The following is a 12,712-nucleotide window of genomic DNA, read 5'->3' on the forward strand; positions in this document are numbered from 1 at the left end:
GTTCCCAGCCAGAGCAGATGCTAAAAAAAATAAATAAATAAAAAATGGCAGCTATGGGGGTAGTAGTTACTTCTTTGATCCAAATCCCAGCCTTTCCATTAATTACCTGTGTAATTTTAGGCAAGACTCGTTACTCCTAAGTGTGGGGTTAGATATGGAATGGGATGGTCTCTCCATTCCTCACAGAATAAGTCTTCGTTTCTAACACACTATGAGTCTACATTTGAGGCACCATCAAGAAGGACCAAGCGACCTAGAGATGCAAAAGTGAGATTTGGTTGTCTTCATAGCCACATTTTTTGTGCACTTGTCATCAGAGACTATTCTGAGCCTTTCCCATGTATTAGTGTACTTAATTCTCACAACTCTATGATGAAGGCAATATTCTTAATCCCATCTTAGAGATGAGGAAACTGAGACACACAGTGGTTATGTACTTTGCCCAAAGTCGCACAGTAAGTGCAGAGCCAAGATTCAAACCAAGATAGGCTACAGAGCTCCTATTTGTTTAAACCATTTTGCTTTATAACTTTTCTAAGGGGATTGACTTACTGACAACTAACCCAGCATCCTCTAGTTCAAATTCACAGGTAACCCAGTACTTAGTAGTTATTTTTACTTTTCTTTCCTGGGCCCGGAATAGAACCTCATGATACATTTGCTGGAGGATAATGTTCTGCATAGGTCCAGAGCCTCACTTACCTTCTAGTAAGTGTCTGGTGCAAAGGTCCTGCTTTCTTCCTAATTGGCCACTGGAGTCAAAAACATGTGGGTTCATATACTCTCCACATTAGCATTAACTGTTTGATTCTGGCAACATTATTTAACTTCTCCTAGACTCAGTTTCCCCATCTGTAATGGAGGGTATAAGTGGGAATATTAATTACTCACAATTGTGAAAATTATGAGGCGTAATACATGGTAAAATGACTGCATGTAGGAGGCAGTCACTAAACAGGATCAGCATTAGGACTGATCCTGAGGCAAACTTCAAATGAAGCCACTGAACTAAAGAAGGGCTCTTATTCTGAGCTTAGAGTGCAATTCTCTGGCCTGAAGCCTGGCTAAGGCAGCTCCTGAAAGCCCAGACGCTGCTCACAGATACAGCCAAGCACACAGTCAACCTCTAGACTGTAAAATTGAGGGGGATCAAGGGTGCTTTGAGGATTTCATCACATTGATGTTTCTCTCTCCTTTCTTCTCTTCTCTTTCTCTCTCTCTCTCTCTCTCTCTCTCTCTCTCTCTTTCCTCTCTCTTAGCATGCCCTTGGTTGAGGATATTTTTTAAATCTCTGCTTTGTAGCATCTTCCAATTTCTACAGTGTAAATATTCTCATTGTTGCCAATTTCAAGCTACCAACATGCGGTCACTGAATGTGGAATCGAGAGGAAATCCTCCCAATAGTTCCTTGCAAGTTCCAGCTGCGGGAAGCCACCACTTGGCAATACTATCATGAGAGTGCACCAAGGAACGTTGAAGGCCAATGGACCTTGAGCATTAGTAGGGCTGACGCTAAGCACTGATTGTTCGTGTTGTTAGTGGTGGCTCAAAGCAATTTCCTGACCTGATAGCCTCCAAGTAAATGTTTACGAGATCTTACTGATCTTTACTGGTCTTTATTGACCTTAGAGATGGTCTGTCTGCTACCTGTTTGCTGGGCTTGACTGAGGGCAAGATGTGTATCTAAAACTGAATAAAAGCAGACGGGACCCAGTTTCAGTGTGTCTCTTCAAGAAAGAGGCTCCACCTGGCCCCCAATGCCTTCTAAACTCATATTTCTTGTATAGCATTTTCATTTGTACGTTGGCCCCTCCTTTAGATCCTGAACCCTGCCGCAAAGGTTGCATCATCCAGCACACCACTACTTTCAAGTATACTTTTGAAGAAGTACTATTCACCACAAGGTTACACAAAAGCGAAGAAGTTAAGGGAAACTGAGTTTCTAGAGACTTTGGAAATATTTTTTATTTCCCACTAACTTAGAACTTTACCCATTTATGTACTTATGAAAAAAATACAACGCTCTATGCAGTTTTAACAGTGGGAAATTTTTGTGGCATAAAACCTTGGGAAGCAAGAAGTTAGTCTAAGGCATAATTTATTCAGAAAAATCCAAGACAAATTTAGTATGATTTCATTTATTAAAGGATAAAAGTTTCCTTCTAGTATGTTCTGTCCAACTATGAATTTCATTTAAAATATTTTAGAAAGAGCAAATCCACTTTTTAAAAAAATTCTAGGTAGTTATAATACTTTGGTTGCCAAGTTTTAAAAAATGAGGCAAGATTATATAGTGAGAGTATAGAAAGCAAGATGAAGTGAAATCACCCATGACAATCTGTCATATTAGCCATTATGCATTTCAACATCTGCAACTGAAAAGTCACAGAAGTCAAAAAATAAAAACAAAAAAGACTCCCAAGGAACACAGACTGCCTGATGATGTTGCTAGAATATTTAGCCCTATGTCCACTTCATGTAAAAAATAAATTAAGTATAAATAATGAGGTGAGGGGGCTGGTGTGTACTCAGGTGTGTTCACAGGTGTGTACTCAGAGGGGCAAGAGAATGGGGCCAAATGCCTTTCCTCTCCCACACTCGCTACACAAAACTCTCCTCCATGTTGCTGCAGAGTAAGAAAGAGTCCACAAGCCGGGGCTGGACCAGTTGCTGGAAGTCGGAGTCCTGGAGGCCTTCAGGACAGACCCCGGCCAATCTACGCAGAGCAGCCTGGGAAGAAAACAGAAGAGATGACACGAGTCGGACTGGGCTCCGCTCAGGTGCATGTATTTCCTTCAACTCCCAGAGAGATGCATTTCAGGAAGTGGCTTGTTTACCAGGTAATTTGAGCTGATTGTCACCTTAACACCTTTAGTCATCTGGTTCTTTTGGTCACCTGATCATCATAGCAATCGTATCACTTGGTCCCCTGGTTTCATTTGCACCTTGGTCACCATGGTGGATGTCATCTGAAAGTCTTCATGATCTTAATAATAGTCTTGCCATCTTGGTTTTTCAGCCATCCTAGGAACCTGGTTGTTTTCAATATCCGTCATTTTAGGGATCTGGTCAACTTAGTGCTTAGTAGATGCTTCCAGATCCTTAGAGGAACCTTAGAATGGCAAGGGCTATTCACTTATCCATACATTCAGCTATGTTCTGAGCAAAGCATTAAGAGATGAGAAGGAGGGAAGAAATAAAGAAAGAGGAAGGAAGCTCATAAAGTTGAAGGAGGTGAAGATTCTGCCACTAAGATGTGGATGAACAGGAAAGATAGGTGCAAGCAGAATGAAATCACTGCTCAGATCTTCACAAACTGAGAGTTTCACTTTCCTGAGTATGCTATCCTGTTTCACACCCACGTGCCTTTCCTCAGCTCCGCTCTATGACATGAAGTCGCTCCCCACTCTTTTCTAGCCAGGAGTTGCATTCATCCTTCATGGCCTGTCCCACTGCCATCTCCTCTAAGAAGCCTCCGCTGATTCCTTAAAGCAGAGACAGTTCCTCCCTCCCCTGTGCATGCACAGTCCCTGCACTGATCTTAACCTTCTCATACATGACTGCAATTGTCTTTTAAGTGTGTATCTCCCACACTACACTCTGAGCTCATCAAGGGTACAGACTGTTTGTTTGTTTTTTGGGGTTTTTAGTTTTGTTTTGTTTTTTCTCTATCTACAGCAGGTAGAACAGGGGCTGGCATGGGACTCAATAAATGTTTGCTGAGAAAAGGGATCAAATAAAGTGCTTTAAAATTGAGTCTACTGCTAAAACTACCTGAAGCTGCACATGTGAGTGGTGCATCTATATAGACCTCTTTATCAGGGAGCTGAAGTAATGCATACTAAGTGCTCAATAAATACGAATTCCTTCCCTCTTCTAGAACCTGTACACATCAGGAAACAAGGTGGGAGCTTAAGGATGTCCTTCCCCTGGGAAACAAAGACAGAGGGCAATATCTGGAGTGGCAGAAGAAGCAAAAAAGGAAGAACCTAGTGCTTCATTTAATCCTTACAGGATACTGCAAGGTAAGTATCGTGATCCCCAATTTGGAAATAAGGACACTAAGGCTCAGAGAGAGAAAGTGGCCTTCCTGAGATCACACAGAAGTTCAACTCCAGCGCTCTCATACCTACACACACAGCAGGATACGGCAAGCCCAGGACACTAGTTTATATTGCGTTTAAGGCGGGCATAGAACTTATTACCTAGACATGAGAGGTAACCTATGGCTGAGAAATCACCAAGTCGGTGGAAGGAGAGGATGGCTTTAGTTGGCTGTGGGACTAACAGGCTCTGCCATGTTCACTGGGTTAAGAGGGGCATGTGCCTCTGTGCACAGGGACAGGGTCTGAGACACTAGTGGCAGGAAGGAGGCTTCAGGAGACTGTCTCTTATTAGTGTGTCCTATTTGCCCTGGGGTATGATTCCCTAAGGGCTAGACAGGCTGATTCCATAACACTTTCTGATTGCTCTTGATCCAACAAAGAGAAATAACCCCATTACCCTTGAGTTATCACAGTGAAAACAAGCCAGGATCTTCAGCAGAAGAGGTGAGACCATCGATGTATTTTACATCAACAAGGATAAAAATAAAGCAAAAAGAAAAAAGGAAGAAAAACTAGACAAAGAGAGAAAATAAACCCACACAGAGAAAAATAAGATAGAAGAAAGTAGCAGAGACAGAGAAAAGGAGACAACAGAAAAAAAAGTAACAAAAGGTAATATTAAAACAGAGAGACAGAGATGAACTGATGAAAAAAAAATGAAACCATGCATGAAAGGGAGATGGAAAGAGGACGAGTGATGACAAAAAAAAAAAAAAGAAGAAGAAAAGAAAAGAAAGAAAAAGAAAGAGAGCACACCCTGGGGCAGGAAGCACAGGAGAGAGGTAGGAAGAGATAAGGAGTCAGGAAGAAGAGGAGAGAGAGTTCTAGGGGGAATAAAAAGAAAGAAAGGGAAAGGAGAGAGAGAAAAACCTCTAAGAGCGGAGGCAACCTCTAGATCAGTGGTTCTCAACCTTTCTAATGCCACGACCCTTTAATACAGTTCCTCATGTTGTGGTGACCCCCAACCATAAAATTATTTTCGTTGCTACTTCATAACTGTAATTTTGCTACTGTTAATGAATCGTAATATAAATATCTGTGTTTTCCGATGGTCTTAGGCTCCACAGCAGCGGTTCTCAACCTGTGGGTCGCCTAAGACCATCGGAAAACACAGATATTTACATTACGATTCATTAACAGTAGCAAAATTACAGTTATGAAGTAGCAACAAAAATAATGTTATGGTTGGGGGTTACCACAACATGAGGAACTGTATTAAAGGGTCGCGGCATTAGAAAGGTTGAGAACCACTGCTCTAGAAGGAAAGAAAAGCAAAACCAAAACACAAGAGAGAGAACTAGAAACAGACCTGAAAAAACACAAAAGCAAATAGATACCCAGGGTCCCTAGAAAGTATACAGGGCATGAACCCAAACCATCTGGGAGCACTGTCTCCTCAGGGCCCAGGGACTTAAAGGACCTGAGAAAGCCCCTGGGGGCTTAAAGGACCCTTCCAAAGCCTTTCTCTCTCAGCCTCTGCTTTCCTCTTTCCTCAGAGAGTTAACAACCAGTCACCTCAGGATCTCATTCCCAGACAGTCTGAAAACACGTAAGTATTTAACAAGCCCAGCAGCCCACTGACAGCTGCTTCATTAAGGAAAAAATCAAGCCTGTTTGCAGGAGACAATCTGTGCTGCCCCTTTCGCAGATGTGGGAAACAGTGATTGAAATGTCTGCCATCCCCCTGAAAGGAGCCTGTAAAGCTGGAAAGAACACCTTGAGGACCGGCAGGAGAGGCAGTCTCCAACTCCACCCACCAGGCAAGGCACCTAGTAACTCCGTCTCACCAGCCAGGGGGGCAGCACTCAAATAGGGAGGCCCTTCTGGCAGCCAAACCACAAACACTCACCAACAGGGGGTGCTGAGGGTGGGCAAGTCTATCAGTTCCTCAGCCAAGCCAAAAACAGTCACCAAACCCAAAGTCCTATGGAGAAACAAAGAACCGGAAAAGGATCCCGGCCACAAGAAGGCCCCAGGCTAGAAGGGGAGAAATTCAAATCCCCTCATGAGCCCAGGTGACAAGACCAGGACCAGAAGGCCTGGGGGAGAAAGCATGGCTGGAGACAAGATGGTGTGGTCAGAAGTCAAGGTCTTCAGCATCAGGCTGGCCTGTGTTTGAATTCTTAAGAGCCTCCCTTTATAGCACCCAGAACACCAGAGAGCTCAACCTGCCTCCTACCGGGGAAAACAAAATCCGAGCAGGCAGGCCCAGGTGCATGCTGTTGCTCCTATCTTGAGCATGGAGAGCTCCCAGGAAGCTGCCTGGAGGAGAGGTGTTTTGATCTAAGCCTTGAAGGAGGTGCTGGCAGAGCTGTAGAAAGGGTATCTGCTTGGGCCAAGGGACAAGGGTGGTGTCGGGCGGCTCATAGCACTCTGGCCTAGCCAGGAGGACGGGGCCTGGAGGCAGTGGGAGGCCTCCAGAGCCTAGGGTGGGTGGGATTCCCACTGTGAAGGGCTGAACCACATGGACAGCAGGCTGTAGATAACGGGGACCATGAAAGGATTGGTCATGGAGTGTCATGGTTGTAAACTGTCATGAGGAAAATTAGCCAAGCAGCCAGATGGAGGGTGAATTAGGAAGAGAGGGGCTCCCCTCTGCATCCAGCAACTTGTCCACAAGGAGAAATGTAATCCCTTTTCTACTGGAAACCCCTTTAGGAGATTGAAGGTAGTGGCTAAGCCTTTCTGTGTGCTCTTCTTCAAACTAATGGCATAAATGAAAAAGGAATCACAGCAAGCCCATGTATCTGAATGGAGCTTTATAGGTTCCCAACACTTCCTCAGGGCCTGGTTAGTGTCAAGCAGTTGCTAGATGCCTGAGTTGTGAAGATAATGGGAGTTGGGAGCAATTATTATGTTTGCCAGGTATTAATCTTCTCCATTTGACTCACTAGACTCGGCAGAATTAAGAAACTCTATGAACCCAGAAAATCACATCTTGACATTCACTAATCTCTAATCGAAACTTAGCCTTTCCTTCTATTGTGGATGTAGCAACAAACCATGAAGTCTCAGCAAGCCCTGAGATTTGTTCACCAGTAGAAATCCCAGGAACTTTCATATCTCACAATTGTGGTAGGTAGCTTCAAATACCATTGATGCACGTTGCTAGGCAGGTTACAATGCTTATTAGATTCACTGCTCAATCTTATTTAAGTTATTAGTTAAAAGTACACATGTCTAAATACTCTATAATTATATATATATATATATATATATATATATATATATATATATATATATACAAAAGGCAAATATGCTAAATGTCTGTCCAGGTAATGACATCACATAGTAACACCTGGCTTCCTCTCCCTAGCGACTAGCCTCCTTGCAATTTCTTCAGCCCATGAACACAACTTGCTTTATAGCCAAGGTGGAAACACTTTACACTGTAACCAAATGTCTGTGAAGCATTTTCCCATGTCTCATCTCATTTGATCCTCACAGAAGTCCTGGAGTAGGTAGATAGGAGACTCCATGGAATCCTATTTTCTTTTCATTAGCCAGAAAATGGAGATTTAGAAAGCTTAGAAACTTGACCCGACTGAAAAGAAGTAAGAAATGGTGGACCTTGAAAATGACTTCAGGTTTCTCACTGCGCAAAATATCATCAAACACTGCTGCAGTTAAATATTTTACCCTTTGTTCTCCCTGCATGATCTACAATAATAATCTGCTTCGTGTTGATATTTACTGCTGTATTGCTGACAATTACCTGAAAGAGAAGTTGGGGTACCTCACTGGGCTGGAAAAAGCTTAGCTACATCAGAAAGCAGGTCTAATTAAGCAAGTTTATTCTATATCTATAAAAGGCTAAGTTGACTAGCACAGGTGCGATATATATAAAGCTCTTGCTGGCACCAATCGCATGCATGTGTTTCCATCTGTCATTATCGATTGTGAATTTGGTTGACACTTCTATTATAGAGAAAGGGCAAATAGCGATATTAAAATATTTCTTCTAATTAATTACCTCTCAATGTGCACAAATTCATATTTTATTGTATATGTTTAAAACATCATTCTGACAAGGGGTCCATAAGCTTCACCAGATCACCAAGGTGCAAGAAAGATTAAGGTTGTTCTACATGTACCAGAATAAAAGCCCCATGACAGCATAGATTTTTTTTCTGTTTTTTCACAGCTATATCCTCATAGCCTAGAAGAGTGCATTTTCAGATAGAATCACTCAGTAAATATTTATTGAATAAAATGTATAGCATTTAATGACCTACCCAATGTCACACAGCTCATTAATGGCAAAACCAAGACAGGTGTGTCTGACTGTAAGGCCCTGCGGTTGCTACCCTACAGTGCCCATCAGGAGCTCCCAGAAATGAGATGAACTCAGTTAAAACAAGATTGGTGAGAGGGGGCTTTACTGCGAAAGAGCTTGAAGGATCTCTAAATTCATCCCTTCTCCCTTGCATCTTTTGAGGACCAATCAAGGATCTGGAAGCTAAATGGGTCTATTTATCCAATGGCTTCCCTGCTCCTTCATGCTTCCAACTGGAAGCTGCTCTGCTTTGGGATCTGTTACACTCCATCAGGGAGGAGTTCAGAGACAAAGCATACATTCCCCATCTGGTGTTACAGGATGAATTAATGAGAGACCCAAGCAGCAAGGAGAAGTCGGGTGGGAACTTCCCAGGATGCACTTGCTTGGTTCAGGTGAAGGTCCTGGTGGCTGGCTGAATAATATTCTCTGTCCCATCCTATTGCCTCCAGTCCTGTTCCAAAAAAGAGAGAAGGAAACCACAATGCTTCCTTCCAAGGAGGGGAGGGAAGCTTTCTCACTATGCCAGTTTGGAAGAGGCAGGGGACATCCATACCCTAGCTCCCACGTACATCAGGCACAGTGACATCACTAACACCACCTAGCATCCCGATGCCAGCCACTCAGTCTTGATCATTGTTCAGATTCCCTAGAACCTAAAGGTTTGTGGTTCCCCAGCCTCCCATCTTTCACATACATGACCTCATATCATTTTCTTCACAATTTCATGAATTAAGTGAACAAGTATTACTCTTATCACCATTTTAAAGAGAAAAGGTGAAGCCCAGAGAAGTTTCGTGGCTTATGCAAGCCAACCATGGCATAGCCAGCTACCCTGACCAGCGGGAAAGATGGGGAAAGACTGAGAACTCACCAGGCAGGCCACCAGCACGGCATCGCTGCTGTTCCTCTCCGAGGGCGATCGGCAGAGCTCAATGAGGCGGGACATACCTGCGTGAAACACATGGAAAACCTCAAGCCTTGGGTGGGGACCAGCCTGGCCAGGCCTGAGCCAGGGGTGCTCCACTCTCTCTCTCTCTCAGCTCTCCACGTGGGGCCTGTGGAAGCAGGTGGTTCCCAGGACCCCTCTCAGCCCATCAATCAGCCGGGGAAAGAGAGTGAACCCACCTGGAGGAGCTCATGGTGGAGACCTGCTTCCTCAGGTGTGACCAGACCCTTGTCAGGGCCAGGATGGGCTGAGGTGTCAAAACCAAACCCCTAAGTGCCAGAACCCTGGCTGGGACTGAACTTGGTTAAAACTGTAGCCAAGGTGGTACAGGTCTCTCTGAAGAGCTACTTCTGTGGAGGTACCTCTGATTTTACCAGAGCCACATTTAGTGTTTACATCTTTATCAGTGGAACTGTCAGCACCTTTCATTTCTCAATTGTCTATCAGAAAAGATGTTGATGCCCAGCTGGTGTCGCTCAGTGGATTGAGCCTCGCCCCATGCACCAGGAGGTCACCAGTTTGATTCTCAGTCAGGGTACATGTACGGGTTGTGGGCTCAATCCCCAGTAGGGGGCATGCAGGAGGCAGACTATCGATGTTTCTCTCTCATTGATGTTTCTACCTCTCTATCCCTCTCCCTTTCTCTCTCTCTAAAAAATCAATTTAAAAAAAAACATATTTTTTAAAAAAGAAAAAGTATATATTGTAGCTGAAACTGTAGAAAAATACAGATTGAGTAGGTTAATGTTGCCTAGGCCAGTGGTCGGCAAACTCATTAGTCAACAGAGCCAAATATCAACAGTACGATTGAAATTTCTTTTGAGAGCCAAATTTTTTAAACTTAAACTATATAGGTAGCTACATTGTTATTAACTTAATTAGGGTACATGGTATTTTGTGCCAAAGAGCCGCATGTGGCTCACGAGCCGCAGTTTGCCTACCACTGGCCTAGGCCTTTAGAGAAGAAAAGTTAAATAAATAACTGCTTTTCAGTGCAAACTGACTTTCTTCAAACTTAAAAAACCACCTCATTATAACATAGTGATAAAAGGTATGTGACACATTCTGGGTCACCTCTTGCCAACCTTGTTGTACCTGGAGGACAGACATGATACTGTTTCTATCTGGAGAGTCCTTTCTCAACCTTAACACCAGGATAACTCCTCAAACCACAGCTGATGACTCACCTCCTTGCTAAAATATTCTCTGACCCACCCAGATGAATGTGGGCTACTTCCCTTGTGTAGCAAATGTGCTATGGACATGCTTTGAGCATTGCTCTATGACATTCAAGTGCAAATGTTTCTTTTCACACCTGCCACGCCATAGGTGTGTAAGTGCCTGTGGTCAGGACAATGCTACAGTTGATGTTATATCCCTAGCACTCAGAACAGAGCCCAGCATTTGTTTGGTAAATAAGTGACTAACTGAAGGAATGAGTGATTTAATGAGTAAATTAATAAATGAGTTAATGGTGAATAAATAAAGTAATAAATGTGCTAATGAATGAATAAGCAAAAGGATGAATTAATGAGTGAATGAACAAAGGAGTACATAAATGAGTAAGTGAATAACTGAATGAGGAAATGCACTAGTTGGATGAAGAAATGGAGTCCTGATTAACAGGAAGTCTGCAGGTGAGTCATTGTTCTGGCCAATTAAAACCTCCCTAGGCCCTTCCTCGGTCTTGCTTCAGCCCCAAATTACAAGCTAGACTAGGGGCTGCACCCCGGGCCTCCATGCCAGCATTTCCCAGCACCCAGAGAGTGGGGCTCACCCCAGCCAGCCCTCTGTTGCCACCGTGAAATCGAGGCTGCTCCCCCAACCCCCAACTCCATTCCTGCTACAGCCAGTACCACTTACAGCTCAGCTGCACTGCCTCCCGTGCCACGTCTGGGTCTCGGCTGAGACGGGCCAGGGTCACTGCAGCCTTCTGCTGGACTCGCTCGCAGGCTGCCACCTCAGCAGGGGTCCCAGATCTTGGCTTCTCAGACAGCATGCCCATGATAAGCTGGACCCCTGGACAAAAGGCAATGAATAGTTGGCACCCATCTCAGTGGGGAGCCTTCTCCTTGGAGCCTGCTGGATGGATAGCTGCAGGGCTGGAGTAGAGGCTGTCAGAATGACTGAGGGGATATCACGCACTGGAAGGAAGCTAGACAAGGCCACCTCTTCTACTCCTTCTGCCCTGGGGGTGTCTCTGGTTCCATGAACCAAGTCACTGTACTTGGAAAGAACCTCTGGAGGACATTCTTTTTTACTTTTTAAATGCTATTACTGAGCTTTATGACTACATGTCTGACACCGTGCCAAATGCATAGTAAGTACATGATCCCCTAAAACCTCCAGTCGTCTTGAATTTGGTATTAGTATCATTCCCTTTGAGGCCCAGAGAGAAGTGAAGTGTCTTTTCAGGGTCATGCAGTTATCTGACCTCCCACCACCCCATCACCAATATCATACATAATTTGGGACAGGACAGAGATGACAGCACCAGACTGCAGGGCAAAAGACATCAGAGTCAAGTGCACCCTGGGAAGAGGACCCCTTTCAAAGTCCAACCTGTGCAACAGGGCCTGCCCTGTCCAGCCCAGGAGGCCTACTGTCTGTGTCATCATTACTGTGGATCCCTCAGGTGCTGCCCCACTTTGGTAAATAGTCTCTTCATCAAACTCTCCTCAACTGGGCCATGGGGACTGCCACTGTTTCCTGAAAGAGCAGATACCCTTGGCATAGTGCTCATTCTGTGCCAGGTACACTTCTAACATGCTCTCCTCCCATCAGCCCTATGAGGTAGGTGTTACTATTGTACCCATTTTGCAGATGGAAGCCCAGAGGTCATACAGCTAGTAAATAGTAGAGCTGTTTCCAGTTTTTATGGTATCAGCTGCTATGTTACCCTCCCTCCACTGCATTGTCTTATTGTGGATGTCACACTTTTGTCACGTTGTCACTCTTATCAAATTGGCCTCTCTTTCTAGACTGTGATCTCCTCCAGGACAAAGGCAAGGATTTATTGATGTCTGTGTTTATTTGTTTAGCACAATGCCAGGCACACAGTAGATCTCTATAACTATTGACTGCTTGAGCCCATCCATAGCCCTTTATGAACCATAAAACCCTCTACAGATGCCAGATCATCCAATCCCAAATCCACGGGCCTCTGCATTACACTCCTGCTGACCAGCTGAACTTAAGGCTCCAAGTACTGAAGGAATAGGCCACAATGACACCCCTTGGGCTCCCAGCTTCCCAACTGGTTCAGGAAAGATTTTCATTATTAGCTCATCACATAGAATGAACACAAAATGATGTTTTCCATTAGTAATAGAGTAATGGGGTGGGTGGAACGTGTATGTTTGTTTAAACCACAGGGCAACC

The 12,712-nt window shown here is 44.2% G+C and overlaps 1 protein-coding gene across 3 annotated transcripts in view; it reads right to left on the minus strand.

The window, feature by feature from the left end:
* Positions 1–2,217: 2,217 nt before the first annotated feature.
* Positions 2,218–12,712, minus strand: part of INSC (INSC spindle orientation adaptor protein) — a gene marked incomplete at its 5' end in the record, with an annotated part of 92,671 nt that continues 82,176 nt past the window's right edge. For all 3 annotated transcript variants that reach the window (XM_079789416.1, XM_079789415.1, XM_079789414.1), the window contains 3 exons: positions 2,218–2,730; positions 9,257–9,333; positions 11,195–11,350. In XM_079789416.1, the coding sequence (XP_079645542.1) occupies positions 2,602–2,730; positions 9,257–9,333; positions 11,195–11,350 (362 nt within the window). In that variant the 3' untranslated portion in view covers positions 2,218–2,601. The remainder of the gene's footprint in view (positions 2,731–9,256; positions 9,334–11,194; positions 11,351–12,712) is intronic.

The sequence above is a fragment of the Cnephaeus nilssonii genome (genome assembly GCF_951640355.1).
Source record: "Cnephaeus nilssonii genome assembly, chromosome: 13".
Lineage (NCBI taxonomy): Eukaryota > Metazoa > Chordata > Mammalia > Chiroptera > Vespertilionidae > Cnephaeus > Cnephaeus nilssonii.